This window comes from Solanum dulcamara, chromosome 9 (assembly GCF_947179165.1).
Source record: "Solanum dulcamara chromosome 9, daSolDulc1.2, whole genome shotgun sequence".
Lineage (NCBI taxonomy): Eukaryota > Viridiplantae > Streptophyta > Magnoliopsida > Solanales > Solanaceae > Solanum > Solanum dulcamara.
In genome coordinates, this window is record NC_077245.1 from 18,672,514 (window position 1) to 18,688,326 (window position 15,813).

Consider the following 15,813-nt stretch of genomic DNA (forward strand, 5'->3'; position numbering starts at 1 on the left):
GCATTTTCAAACTCAGTTTCGTGGTTCGACTTGATCCCTGCTATCTTGCAGTTTGGCTTCGTCTGGATCATCTTGGAGAATGTCATCAACACATCAGCAGTTTTATCTTTGGACTTGAGAAACATTGTCCATGTGTATTTTTTGAGAAATCATCTACAATAACGAATATGTATTTCTTTCCTCCTCTACTTTGAACCTTTATAGGACCACACAAATCCATATGAATTAGTTCAAGAGGTCTTGTAGTATTTACCTGCTTCTTCTGTTTGAATGAGACTCTGGTTTGATTTCTTATGAAATAAGCATCACAAACTTTGTCATCAGCAAATTTATCTTGGGCAGACCTCAGACCAGGTCCTTAGTCACAAGTTTGTTCAGTAGAGATGCACTAACATGGCCAAGTCTTCCTACACTTTCACCTTGAGCACTGAGACATGTCAAACTGTCTCCTCGAGCAGTGTCTAAGTCAGCCACATACATTCAAGAAAGCATTTTTGACATCTAATTGTCCGATAGACCATTGTACACTAACCTCTACTAATAGCACTACTCTTATAGTGGTAGCCTTGACTACTGAACTGAAGGTCTTCAAAGTCAATGCCTTCAAGTTGTAAAGATACCTTTGCCACTAGTATGGCTTTGTATCTATCTACAATACCATTTGACTTTAATTTGGTCTTGAACACACATTTTGATCCAACTTCGTTCATGCCTGCAGTTGTTGGTATCAAGGTCCAAGTTTGATTTTTGTGCAAAGCATCAAATTCTTCTTGCATTGCTTAATACTAGTGTGGACTTGCTAGTGCTTGTTTTATGGTGATAGGTTCCATGTTCAACTTTTCTGCTGCTAGTGAGGTGTGAGTTATGGGAATACTTAGATTTTTGCCTTGTGACTATATGGTGTCCCTTTGCATTGTCCTCTACACCTTTATTTCCATTAACCGATTTCCATAGGATCAATATGCTTAGTGTTAAGCCAATTTGAGAAGCTATCTTCCAGTTGTACATTGGGCACCTGCGCTTATTGGTGCCTTCTACATTTGTATTTGTTCGAGATAAGAAGCTACTTTCACAAAAACGGGAACTACTCCCATTAACATCGTAGAACAAGATAAGAAAGATAATGGACTCTTTAAAGACAAGTTGGGACAGCCATCTACTGGGCTCATTTGATTTGTATTGATCTGGTGTTGATATTGACAGCTCACAAGATATACACACAACTCACAAGATATGCAGCTTTACATAGAATAATTGTATATATGGTAAAGAATAAAATCAGCCAGAATTAGAGTAAATACATTAATTCTATTTTACATTCCCTTTTCAGTATCTATATGTATAAATAGTGGTAGAAATTTACACATTGATCATAAGGAAATACAGAAAATTTTCCATACACACTCTCCTATATTTCTACATGGTCCACAGCAGTAACATCTGCTAGCTCATTTCTTTTAATTTCTTCGATTATTTTCCTCTTACAAAGATTCCAAACTCCACTGCTGAGAGAACTGAAGGCACTCCTTATACAAGTTCTCAACAAGACAATGGAATCACCATTGACAATTCTCATCCCTACTTTCTTCATCCATCTGATGCACCAGGACTGGTCCTGGTGAATACTCCTTTTGATGGCAAAGAATATCCAGGATGGAGAAGGCCTATTCTTATCTCTCTTTCAGCAAAATATAAGTTGGGCTTCATAGATGAAGCTTGTCCTGCTCCAGCCCTAACCGATTCGACCTTTAAACTCCGGAGTCGCTGCAATGACATGGTAACATCTTGGCTTTTAAATTCTCTTTCTAAAGATATTGCTTCCAGTTTTTTTTATTCCAGAACAACCAAAGATCTTTGGTCAGATCTTGAACACAAATTTGGCCAGCCCAATGGGAAAAAATTGTATCATCACAAAAAGAATTAGCAGAGCTAGTCCAAGGATCTAGTGATATTGCTGGATACTTCACCAAGATGAAAAGGTTATGGGATGAGTTGGACACTATAAACGCTAATGTGCTTTGCACTTGTGAGCATTCATGTGAAGGAAAAAAGAAGATGATCTAGTTCAAAGGAGATGAAAGGCTCATTCATTTCCTCATGGGATTGAATGATACCTATACACCAGCGAGAAGCAATATTCTTACGCTTAGTCCTTTACCCACTGTGAACCATGCATATTCTCTCTTGATGAAGGATGAAAATCAAAGAGAAACCCATCTCTCTTCTCAGTTTCCCGGAGATAGATGTTCTTTCATGGTAGGAAAATCAGCTATCTCAGAAATTCAACTCAACACTCAACCAAAATCTGGATCTGGATTTAACCATCAACAGAAGGCCGAAAATACTTATTTCAAAGGAAACACATCTTACAAAGGAAAGAAAAGCAACCAATTGTGCAATTATTGTAAGATGACTAATCATACTATTGATAATTGTTACAGGCTAATAGGTTTTCCAGCAGATTTTAAGTTTACCAAATCCAAGAAATTTCAAGGAACTGTGAGAAGCAACTCTGCAACTTCAATGGAAGAACCAGACGAGAATCAATCTATTCTTGTTGCCTCTGAGAATCCTAAATTTGCTCAACAACTCTCCACAAATCAATTCACTCAGCTTGTTCATCTCTTAAAACATATTCAAGAAGGAAAACCTGTTGGATCAGAAGTCAATGCCAACTCAGCTGCTGGTATATTTTTTGAACATTCACCCTCTTGTTATTTAGTAGATAATTCAAATTCTAAATCTTGGATTATTGATTTAGGAGCCTCTGAGCATATGTTCTTTGATCCTAACTGTTTCTTATCTCTCATTCCCTTACCTAAGCCTATAATGGTCAGGTTACCTAATTTATCTAGAGTAAAGATTACTCATGCAGGAACTATTTCTCTTTTGCCTGATTTCATACTCACAAATGTCCTTCATATCTCAAGTTTCATATATAACTTACTCTCAATTCATAAACTATGTTTATCTTTCAAGTGTTTCGTCATGGTCACATCTACTGGTTGTCTTTTGCAGGGCCCTTTCTTGAGGAGCCCTCAAGTTTTTGGTGAAGTCAAAGATGGACTATACATTTAGAGCCTACTGGCACTCAACCTCTTGCTACAAAAACTGTAGTTTCATTTCCTAAGAGAGCTAGTTCTCATTCTGTTTCAGATTCAGTAATTTCATTGCCTAAGAGATTTAATTCTCATTCTATTCTAGCTTCAGTTTCTATTCCTATTTCAGCTATATCACAACCTGATGTAATGTTATGGCATGCAAGATTGGGGCATTTGCCTTTCAATGCAATGAAATATATCAGTTCCTTTAATTTTCTTCAAATTTTGAATGCCCTTGCACTGTGTGTCCCTTATCAAGACAGTCCAGATTACCATTTCCAATTAGTCATATCAAGAGTAAAGGAATTTTTGATCTTCTTCACATTGATATTTGGGGTCCCTATAAGGTTCCTACTTATAATGGATATAAATACTTTCTCACAATTGTGGATGATTTTAGCAAAGGAACCTGTACTTATTTGTTGACTGCTAAATCAAATGCTTTTTCAGTACTCAAGGATTTCTTATGCATGATATAAAGACAGTTTAATGCTAAAGTGAAATTAATAAGATTTGACAATACCCTGGAACTAGGGAGGAGTGCAGAAACTTCTTCATTTTTACGATCCCAAGATATTCTACATCAGACTTCTTGTACAACCACACCACAACAAAATGAAATTGTGGAAAGGAAACATAGGCACTTACTAGAAATTGCAAGAGCCTTAATGTTCCATTCCAAAGTTCCTATTCCTTATTGGGGAGAGTGCATACTCACTGCAACATATTTGATTAACAGGTTTCCATCTAGAGTACTGCAAGGTAACACACCTTATGAACTCTTGTTTCATCAGAAACCTTTATATCATCATTTAAGAAGCTTTGGATGTTTGTGTTGTGCTTCTACATTATCACATAATAGAGGCAAATTCCAGCCTAGAGCAATTGGTTGTATATTTTTAGGGTACCCTACTAGACAAAAGGGATACAAGGTGCTTATTCTGGATTCTAAGAAGGTATGCACATCAAGGGATGTATATTTTCATGAACACATTTTTCCATTTTCCTCTTTTCCTAATACCATTTTATCTACCATTTTTCCACCTATCTCTTCTATTTATTCTAATCACATTACAAATGACTCCATGTTTTTTCCTTCTCCCACAGTTTCAGACCAACCCTCACCAGTTTTATCTCCGGCTATGGAAACTAATTCCATTTTTCATCCTCAAACTACCACTACTCCACATACCTCCACTATTCAAGACCCTTTACACCCCCCCCCCCCACCACCACCACCATCCCACCCCCTAGAAGATCTGATAGACAAAACAAAGGTACTTTACCTACTCATTTACACGGCTTCGTTTGCAATAATATTTTTACTAATGATCTTACTATTACTTGTCTAGCAGTTTCTTCCTCACCACCTACATATCCATTTCCTTCTCTTTCTAATTAAATTCAGGTTATATTACATTCTATTTCACAAATTTCAAAATCACTAATTATTCTCAATCCTATCAACATATTGGATAGCAAGCTGCCATGGATTCTGAATTACAAGCTTTGATCATTAATCGGACATGGGATGTGGTGCCTCTCCCTTTTGGAAGGAAGGCTTTACCTTGTAAGTGGGTCTACAAGGTTAAACAAAAGGCTGATGCAAGTATAGAAAGACTTAAAGCAATATTGTTTATCAGAGATGATATATAAAAGGAAGGCCTAAACTACAATGAAACTTTTTCCCCTGTTGTTAAGATGATGACTATCAGATGCCTATTATCTATTGCAATCAAGAAGCATTGGCCTGTTTCTCAGTTTGATGTAAGTAATGATTTTCTCCATGGAGACCTCCAAGAAAAGGTTTACATGAAATTTCCTCCAGGAATGTGTCCACCCTGTCCATACCATGTTTGTAAACTCAAGAAAGCTCTCTACGGTTTAAAACAAGCCTCCAGACAATGGTATGCAAGGCTTGCAGAGGCTTTCGATTTTAAAGGTTTTCCCTCCTCTCTCAATGATTATTCATTAATTTTCAAAAAGACTGAAGCTCTATCTCCATTGTGGCAGTTTATGTTGATGATTTATTACTCACCGGTGATGATGCTCAAGAACTTTCAGATCTTAAGTCTTTTCTACATTCAGAATTTCAAATAAAGGATCTTGGACAAATTCGTTATTTATTGGGAATGGAAATCATGTGAGAACCAACAGGTTTTATCGTTACACAAAGCAAGTTTACCAGGGATTTACTCAGTGAATTTGATTGCTCCAGTCTCCCCACAATATCTTCTCCACTCGATCATTCCATCAAATTAACTGCTGCATCTGGAACTCCTTTACTTGATCCAACCATCTATCCGCATTTGATTGGCAAACCAAACTACCTCACCCATACAAGACCCAACCTTTCTTTCACTGTCTTGACCCTTAGCCAATACATGCAACAACCCTCTATTTCCCATTTTACAACAGCTCTTCTTGTCCTTCAATACCTTAAATCAAACCCCACTCAAGATCTCTTTCTCAATTCAAACCCCAATTTTTCTCTTTTATCCTTCTGTGATGCAAATTGGGCGGCTTGTCGTGACTCTCGCAGATTTGTGAGTGGTTTTTTTTATAATCTTAGGCAGTTCTCCCATCAGTTAGAAATCGAAAAAGCAAACCTCAGTATCCCTTTCTTCAGCTGAAGCTGAATACCGCTCAATGAGGCATCTTGTGGCAGAACTAACTTGGCTCACTCGTCTTTTCACTGATTTATCCCTAGAACCATCATTACTGGTCCCTATATACTCTGGTAGACAAGACACAATCCACATCGCTTGGAATCCAGTCTTTCATGAACGGACAAAGCATGTTGAAAGCATGTTGAGCTAGACTGTCACTTCGTCTGCCAACAATTTCTTTCAGGGTTAATATCTCTGTCTTTTGTTCCATCAAAATCTCACCTTGCTGACCTCTTTACCAAACCTCTATCTGGTCCGTCTTTGCATTCTATTCTTGGCAACTTGAGGCTCTCTTCTTTCCCCTCCAACTTGAGGGGGGATGTTGGAGATAAGAAACTACGTTCACACAAACAGGGAACTACTCCCGTTAACATTGTAGAACAAGATAAGAAAGAGAATGGACTCCTTAAAGACAAGTTTGGCCAGCTATCTATTGGGCTCATTTGATTTGGACTGATCTGGTGTTGATATTGACAGCTCACAAGATATACACACAACTCACAAGATATGCAGTTGTACATAGAAATTTGTACATTAATTCTGTTTTACATTCCCTTTTCAGCATATATATGTATAAATAGTGGTAGAAATTTGTACATTGATCATAAGGAAATACAGAAAATTTTCCATACTCTCTCCTATTAGTAGTTTGATCATCTCCTGAAAAAATTTCCACAACTTGAACATCACTGTTGTCAGTATGGTTGTCTTCACTATCATACTCTGAATTGGAGGTAGTCAGAATGTGTCATCCAGAAGGTTCTGTTTAACCTGAGTGTCCACCACTATTGTGGTTGCTGGTGCAATTGTTTCAGTCAAGTTGTCCAACACTTCCCCTGAAGTGATAGCGTCACCTGAACTGTTATCTGGTTCCTGCACAGTGGAGAAAAATTCAAAGAAAGTAGCAAGATGAGGTGAGACACTAATTTTAGGCTGATCAGTCTACATATACGGCAAAGTGAGTTCATCAAGTATGAAATACCTAGACACATACACCCTCTGCTCTATGGGTGGTAGCACCTATATCGTTTGAGTAGGCTGCTATAGCCAATAAATACACAAGGATGTGTCTTTGGTGACAACTTAGTCTTTCCCTTTAGGTAAGGATACATATAAAACCAAAGATTTTCAGGATATTATAATTTGGAGAGGCACCATATAGTTTCACAAATGGGATGTTTAGAACTGAGGAAGGTATTCAATTTGTTAGAAACATAACAGTTAGAAATGCTTCAACCCAAAAGAACTGAGGCAACTTTGCATGTAACAACAAGGTTAGACCTCCATTATGTGTCTATCGTTTTTCTTAGAAACTCCATTCTGCTCAGGAGTGTGAGGACACAATATTTGCCCAATGATGCCATGGTTCTCCAAATGCTTGACAGACAATTTAGATAAATTCACTACCTTCATCACATTGGAAAATTGTCTTTCTACCATTTGTTGACACTTGAGAAAGACTTCAAAGAATCCAAATTTCTTCTCCAAAGGATAGAGCCAAGTATATCTTGTATTATCATCCACAAAAATCACGTAGTATTTCATATGTTGGGAGGACTCAACAGGTACCCCAGAGATAATAATGTTTTTTAATGTAAACAAAGCTCAATTTTTATTTCTCAACTCAAAAGAAAATTTACTACTTTTCCCTAACTGACAACTAGTACAGATAGCAGGCACCTTGTTCCAACTTCTAATATCAATGCATTTATCTCTACTCAAAATTTTTAAAGACTTCAAACTAAGATGTCTTAATCTAGAGTGTCAAATACTCTCTGAGTACTTTCAATATTGTGTTGTTGTTAAGGAAAAGAGGTTGTTGTCTTCTAATTTATAGAGTCCTCTTGCGTTAGAGACCTTGGCCAATATGTCCTTGACATCTTGTCCTTAAGAAGAAAATCAACTCAAGAGTTGCAGAATTGTCTTATGCAGGTTTACTGACTAAGAGAAGATTCTTTATGATTTTAGGAACTTCCAGTTTACCTTTAACTTCCAAACCTGACTTGTTGAGATTTCCAACATGTGTAATTAGTAACTGGGAGCCATTCCCTATCGTTATTTTTTTGTTCTATTCAAGGTTTGAAGATCAGATATATTACTTGATGTGTTTGGCATGTGAGTTGTTGTAGCAGAATTCACATACAGAACAACGGCTTCACCTGTGGTATTTTGCATGTTCAAAGTTTTCAGGGCGTGCGGACTCTCACATTTGGAAGCACATCAAAGTAGTGTGATTATTTTTACCACAGATTTGACATAGAGTAGTAATTGGTTTTTCTTCCTCAGTGTTTGCAGTCCGTATATTCTGAGTGTTTTGATTATTATTTGCCTATCCACCAGCCCTGCATCCTTTTCATGTTGAGTTAAAATTGAGTTACCTCTCGTGTGATTGTAACTCCCTCGACCCCTACCTCTCATTGCAATAAAGGCCATGTTATAATATTGTTGGGGAACCTCTTCTCTCATGTCAAACCTCTAAGAGCATTGATAAATTGATTGAAGGAAAGAAAGGTGATTTCCCAACATAACAGTCCTAAATATTTTTTACTTTGGACCTAGTCCTCTGCCAAAGTTAATGACTTTGTTGTCTCCATCAACCGACTTGTGTATGGAAGCAAGTTCATCACAAACGCCTTTGAATTCTTTCAAGTACTCATAAAGTTTCTTTGTTCCTAACTTAATATTTTGTCGTTGTTGCTTAAGTTGTAGCTCTTTATCCTTTGTGCTTAAAGGTAGGCTTCCTCCAAAAGCATTCTCACATCTTCTTGGCTGTTGAGCATGTAACTCTCTTCAATCATAGTTTTTGAGATCCAGGTTCTTAGCAGAACATCTTGCTCATCCCAGTTACTATAAGAAGGTTTCTCATGTCTATCAACTGCCTTTCCATTGTCATCTTTGGTTGAAGTTTCAACTTCATCAGGTTTCGTTTTTTGGACCAACTTAGTCACCATTACTTGCATCAGTCGTAGAATCTACACATTTAGAAACTAGGTGAAAGTACACTAAGTCATAATAATTGACGATTCAAATTCCTCACAAACTAGATTTGTCATTGTTCTTGATTTTTCTACATTTTCAAATCATTATGTGATTATTTAAGTTTATTCAATAAGTTAAAATCAAAGAATAAAGTTGAAAAAGAACTCCATTATCAACCCTTATAGGAGCTTTTTTCAAGAAGTTGAAAAATTAAAGAACCAAGTTGAATAATACTCCACCATGAACCATAAAAGGAACTCGAAGTTCAAGTTTGAAAAATTGATTTGCCATCAACGAACTTCACTTCGAATGAGTGATATATCAAAAGAATTGAAATGATCGGGGGAGTTTGAATCCAAAATTTGGGACTATTTAGGTAAGATTTGAGATAGTTTTGAACTGAAAAATGAGTAAAAACAACTCCAATAAATTCACCTCCTCGTAAAAGTCCTCAAATATTTTATATGGGATGTATGTTGTAATTGTATGCATGAACGTGTAATAATTTTATATACATTAAAATTAGAAAGTTTTTAATTACTGACTTGTGTATCATATATATATATATATATAATTGATTATAATTGGAGAAAAAAATTATCCATAAATTAGGGAAGACGTTTGTTCGCATAAAATTTAGGAATAATTATTGTTATACCCCAAAAAGGAAACTATTTACCATTGGATATCTCATTATTTTCATACTCCTTATTTTTAACTATTTCGCGCATTTGATACCATGAAAGTATATAATATACTCTGTGGTATCAAACAGTTTCGCTGAAGCACATTTGATACCATAAGAGTATGTATATACTCTGATGGTATTAAGAAAAAAGAGACAGTGTTTCAGCAAAATTGCTTCATACCATCGGAGTATAATTTGATATCATCGGAGTATAGAATATAATATACTCCGGTGATATCAAAGAGGAGCAGTGATGCTGACGTCACGTGCGAAATTAAAAGAAAAAAAGTGGGATAAGAGGGTAAATATTTTGGATCATGACTCTATTAAAGGTAAATAGTTTGGGTTGGGTCCAATTTGGATAAATAATTTCATAATTGATTTATTAGATGTAATTTTCCAGAAAATTTATAAGAAATTTATTGTTATGAATTGTAAAAGAGAATCTCCTGCTATATTTTCTTGTATATATTGAATTTTTTTCCCATTACTTAAAAAATTTCTATCCAACAAATGGCCCAAACAATTTCTCACCAAGAAAATAAGATTGAAAAAAAATAAAGGAAAATAAAAAAACATAAAGAGTAAAGATTGATCCAACTTCCAAGTTATTATTATAAAGAGAAAAATGTAAAACCGTCCGGTCCGGTTTAGTCCCAATAGAGTTGGTTGAGATAAACTTTATTATCCTCAAGCAGCAAAAAACAGATGAAAATTTTACCAAGAATGATTTTTCTCTAATGCCCCAAAAAATTCAATCTTGATGCTTCCGAGTTTACTCTCCAGTACCAACTATCACTTTGAAATTCAGAAAAATAGACCTTTATTACAGATAGAAGAAAAGAAATGCTAATGATACAGTCCACCATTTCACCTCCCCTGCAAAAATCTCTACTTTTTCCAGCTAAAATCGCAACTAGTGGGAGTAAAAATGCCTTTTTTCTTGATTTAAATGGTGGATTTGGTTCACCATCAGCTTCTTATCACTTTCCACAAAGACCCATTAAGCGAAATTCAATTCAGGTAATTCCCCTAATTTTGGGGGAGTTGGGTTGCTGTGTTTTCTTGATATACTGTTGTTGATTAATTGAGAAGCCCTTTAGTGATGCATTTGTTGATTTGTTTCACCTCTTCTGGGCATTCCTAACTTTCGTCTCTCTTGTCTACAGCTGCAGATTTATGCAAGGAAATTAGAATCATTCCCACTTTTGCTTTCAGAGAAAGTTGATGGTAGCTCCTTTTCTTCTTTGATGATTAACTCTGCAAAATAACTCTAATTGATGCTTTGAAGTAAATGGGCAAAATTATCCAATAGCTGTCAGTCCTGAACGAATTCCCTCTCGCAGCTGGTGTCCTGCTAGTCCTTCTTAAAAGAAAAGGGCAGCCTAGTCCATTAAGCTCCATGGAAGGGCCGGACCACAAGGGTCTATTGTCATGCATTTCTGGAAGAGACTGATTCCACAACTCGAAGCAGTACCTTTACCATTTATGCCTAGTCCTTGTCTTTCCAAGGATGTTTTGAAAATCCAGTCACTCCTTCACCCAGCCTTATTTGGTTTGTGGTCTCCAGTTACCCTGCAAGCACCTTGTGGCATTTTGTGGATAGATGTTATTTAATTATAATAGAGTTCGATTAAATCAGTCTTAGAAATTACTTGATAAAAAATAATAATAAAGATCAGTTGTAGCAATCAAAAGCCTCTTTGATACTCCAGTTTTTGGAAAATGCTCCTTTTTGCCACAGTTTATTTGACATTTTCTATTTGGAATGTCAGAAAAGTTTAGATACCACTATTTGTTTTTTGATCAAGAAAGGAATAATTTCATTGATGAAAGGGAAAATTCTTGTATACTGAAGAAAGAGAACCTACAAAAATAAATGGTTCTCTTCGAGCGACACTCATTCCTCAATACAAATAGGGATCTCATGGGTGCACTAAAAAGATATGAAGGATAAAACACTATTCTTCAAATGTACAAAATCATGTTCAGTTCCTTCAAAAGTTCTTCTATTTCTCTCTATCCGCAATACCAAATAATAACATTATCCTATGTAACTTTTACACGAAATTCCTTTAACTCGTCAATTTTTATCTTTGATGGGATGTTTTCTTTATTTAACTATACAACTGGTATTTTACTTTCGATAACATCAACTAGTAGTGTTTTCTTCTCTTACTGATTCTGTAATACTCAAGTCAAACTAAAATCTTCATGCCTAGTGAAAATATGACATATAGGGTAGGATAGATTATCTTATTTAAAGTGCTAGTTCTAGCTCCCTGAGTTGGTATAGTCGAGACCTGAGAAATGTGAATTTTTGTACACATACTCTCTTTTTTCGCTTTAATGGGATTATTTATATATTGTTATTAGTTTTGCAACAGTCTATCGAATGTTAGGAAATAATTATCATTTTCCCATAGATTTACCGAAAAGAATTTTTTTTTAATCTTCCCTTAGAAAGGTATGAAGACCTACTTAACTCCTAGCTTGAGAAAGATCATGAGATGATGAGATTGGAAGGACAGAATGATTTAGCTTCTAATCATCATTTCTTTTTCTATTCTTTTCTCTTATTTCTATTTACACATAAGCATATAAAGATGAATTTCTTCAGGAAGGAAGCATATAAAATAGTCTGAGGGATCCTTTTCTAGAAACAATATCATACTATATGATTACATTTCTAACTCCACTGATGCTTTTTGACTTATCTGTTGGTTCTTGATCAAAAGACATTGAAAATGCATCCTCATCCTCAGGATGGAAAGCAAACTGAAATTTCAATCAACTTTCTATGATCTGTTACACAAATCCAAACTTGGAACTTATAAATGTATTCAATACTGTGTATATTGTTGAGATTAATTTCCAAAAGGACTTCAGCTTGTTCTTGTATGTACAAGTAAATTAAATCATTCCAACAGAAGTTTGGAACTCCTTGTTTTGTGTCAAATCCTCTATACACAAATAGGGGAAGATTGCCTGAATAAATGCTATGAACCATAAATATGAGAATAATGCTTGTTGCACAGATTTTGCATGAACTATAAGGTCCTATCATTGGCTTCCCGTTGCAGAATTGCCAGAGAAGTTGCTGAATGGTGGAGATATTACTATTAATAGTGGACAGGTTCTTTCTCTATCTGCTGTCTCATGTGGGTCTATCTTCTGGTTGACATCTGGGCAAGTGGCATCAGCAAGTGAAGGTGTCAGAGTAAATATGGTTTATGAGGTCGGAGAGTTATTTGAACTGGGAATACAGCTTACTTACCTGCTTTTACTACTAGCATTGCTTGGGGTTGGTAGTTTCTTTGTGATTCGGCAAGTCCTTGTCCGCAGAGAGCTTGATCTTTCTGCCAAAGAATTGCAAGTACGTGACTAAACATCTTTCCTCTTTGTTTTTAAATGCATTTCCATTTATTTGAATAAATGCATTAATATTTATTTGAAGCGTACATAATATGCATCTGTATGGTTTAGATCTACGAAAGCAATTTTTTTGAAGATATATATATATATATACACCTTTGTATTCTCCTGAAGCTAGAGCAGGAGACTATGCTTTATAACGAGAAAAAAAGAAAGAAATTTGTGTTTCAATCTTGACTTGTGAGATATCAATATGAATTATGCTATTTGTTTCCCACAAACTAATAGCATACTTTGAACCTACAATTTGGTATCACGTGTGCACCCGTCTATATCACTTGCAAGAACTACTTGCGCATAGATGTGAGAATGCAACTCTTTTTCTATCTCTGAACACACTGTATTATTTAACACACAACACAGGAGCAAGTTAGAAGTGGTGATGCCAGTGCAACAGAGCTTTTTGAACTTGGAGCTGTGATGTTGAGGAGAAAATTCTACCCAGCTGCTACCAAGTACCTTCTTCAGGCAGTAGAAAAGTGGGATGGAGATGATCAGGATCTTGCCCAAGTATGAATTTCTCTTCAACAGTTTCTTTTTCTAATTTAGTTTTATATAAATGATAAAGGGCCTTCTCTACAACAATTCTTGTTTCATATATAAAATTTCTGATACAAGTGAATGCGCTTTTATCCTGATGAACAAGTGAATAATCTCTTTAACCCTGGATCACTTAACTTACAGCTTAAACCAAATAGCACAAGTTCAAAAGTCTTCTCGAAACTGCTGAAATTCCCAGCTAACAAATTATTTCTTAATCATAATCTAGAAAATTTGTTAAGAAAATGGACCTCAAAAGCTAGTTCATGAATTGAAGATTGTTCAAGATCATATAAGAAGACAATAACCCATGATTGGATATTTGGAGTGTCGAGATGACATAACATAGGGACAACATAACATGGGATCCCAACATTGGGCCTATGTCCCTGGGCTAAAAGGACAGAATAATCGTCTGGAGAACTCTTGAGGAAATCAGGATTATGCCTTGAAGAAATGAGGTTGACTGGGTGAGGTAGAAAAAACTTAATGTTCCAGTCTTCCCTTTTTTCTTTCTTTTTTTTTTGTGGGGGGGAGGGGGGGGGGGATTGGTGGAGCCATGGAGCTTGGGGGAAAGGTCATGTTGTCCAGGATTCTGTAGTAGGCATCACGGAACTCCAATTACTGTGGAGCTGATTGAATATCTAACTAGGAAGCTCGTATCATGGCATGTGTCTGAGAATGTTGAGCAAATCTCTGCCAAATGAAATTTAACCCATACAGAATACTATGACTTCAAAAGAAAGGATTTCTCAAGAGTCATCTTGGACTGTCTTACAATTATTACTTGCCTATGCTTTTTTTGCTGTTGCATACCAAGTCTTTCCAGGTATCTGAGTTCTGTATTTTGATCTCTTCCCTTAAATTTTGCACATCTTTCCAGGTTTACAATGCCCTTGGTGTCAGTTATGTACTTGATGGGAAAATTGACAAAGGAATTGCTCAGTTTGAGAATGCTGTAAAAGTTCAACCTGGTTATGTCACGGCATGGAACAACCTTGGTGATGCTTATGAGAAAACCAAAGACTTTACATCTGCTCTTAAAGCATTTGAAGAGGTACTTCTTTTTGATCCTAATAACAAGATAGCTCGGCCTAGGCGCGATGCATTGAAGGACAAAGTAACAATGTACAAAGGAGTATCAGTGAAATCTAAGAAGAGTTGATATAGCGAGCCTGTTGGTTCTTTTACACGCTTGTGCTGATTATCTTTTTGAGGAGATTTTTTTATTTTATTTTTCCCTTTATCTGCTTTCTCCTACACAAGTAGAATTTCGTTGTCATGGCCATGTTGAAGTTTTGGATGTTCCATAACAAAAGTGGGCAAAAAGTTTTTTGGACTTCTTCATCCTTCTGTCTTTGGTGTAAATGAAATGAACAGCGTCTATTCTACTTTATTTGCATAGAATCAGGAGAACTGTTGATGATTGCTGCCCTTCTCTTGTTCAATCAAATGTCTCAGTTCCAAACAAGTTAAGATCAGCTAAATGAATCTTCACTTCATCTTGCCTAAAGTAAATATTGATTATAAATATTATTGAGTTATATAGTTGTCTCACATGATTTGTATAAGAGTTTCGTGAGGGGTTTATAGTGATCTTAGGTTACTTCACCTATTGCTTTAAGGTTTTGAGTTGGATGCTGAATATTTTTTTTTTTTAAGTGTACATTAAAGTCGACGCGTGAATACAAAATGAGTTTACACGTACGATTAGTTTCCAACCAAGCTAGACATGGAGAAATTGAAGTTCTTATTAAACATAGAGTCAAAAACACATTTATGGTGTTTTGTTTTTTTGAGTTTTTTATCTGAATTATTAGGAGTGTGAGTTTTTTACCTAAACTATTTATTAAAATAGACCTCAACTAGCAATTGTTCCTTTTCCCTACTTGAACAATGGTGATATTTCAGGTAGGAAAATGGAACAACTTATTGTTAATTTGTGTTTAGATGATAAATAGTCGATGATAGTTCAAGTAGGAAACTTGAAAAATTGAAATATTTTAGGTGTGTTTTTGATAATTAACTCATCATAAGACTACCGAACATTTTAGATTAGTGAAAGGTGAAAAAACACTTAAAATATCTAAGTTGTTTTGAGTTTCATAACTAAATTATCAGGAATGTAAGTTTTCTACGTGGACTATCATAAAATATTTATCGAAATATACCTGAACTATCAGTTGTTCCAATTTTCTACCTGAATGATTGTGATATTTCAAATAGGAAAAGGAAACAATTGTTAGTGTGTTTTGATAAATAGTTGAGGATAGTTTAGATAGAAAAAGGTAAACACCTAATATATAATGTAGATAGAAAACTCGAAAAAAACCCATTATACTTTATATATATTTTTTACCATTAACTCATTTAGAATCAACTTTTTACATTTATGGCTCCT

The 15,813-nt window shown here is 35.5% G+C and overlaps 2 protein-coding genes across 2 annotated transcripts; both read left to right on the top strand.

Moving 5' to 3' along the window:
* Positions 1-1,563: 1,563 nt before the first annotated feature.
* On the top strand, positions 1,564-4,310 carry LOC129902130 (uncharacterized). Its single transcript, XM_055977185.1, has 2 exons — positions 1,564-2,686; positions 3,019-4,310. Exons 1-2 carry the CDS (start codon positions 2,098-2,100, stop codon positions 3,051-3,053), a joined length of 624 nt encoding a protein of 207 aa, XP_055833160.1. The 5' UTR covers positions 1,564-2,097; the 3' UTR covers positions 3,054-4,310.
* A 5,760-nt stretch (positions 4,311-10,070) lies between these two features.
* LOC129902129 (tetratricopeptide repeat domain-containing protein PYG7, chloroplastic) lies at positions 10,071-14,841 on the top strand. Its single transcript, XM_055977184.1, has 5 exons — positions 10,071-10,460; positions 10,607-10,667; positions 12,521-12,813; positions 13,236-13,382; positions 14,296-14,841. The coding sequence occupies exons 1-5, from the start codon at positions 10,284-10,286 to the stop codon at positions 14,575-14,577; spliced, it is 960 nt and encodes a 319-aa protein (XP_055833159.1). The 5' UTR covers positions 10,071-10,283; the 3' UTR covers positions 14,578-14,841.
* Positions 14,842-15,813: the final 972 nt, after the last annotated feature.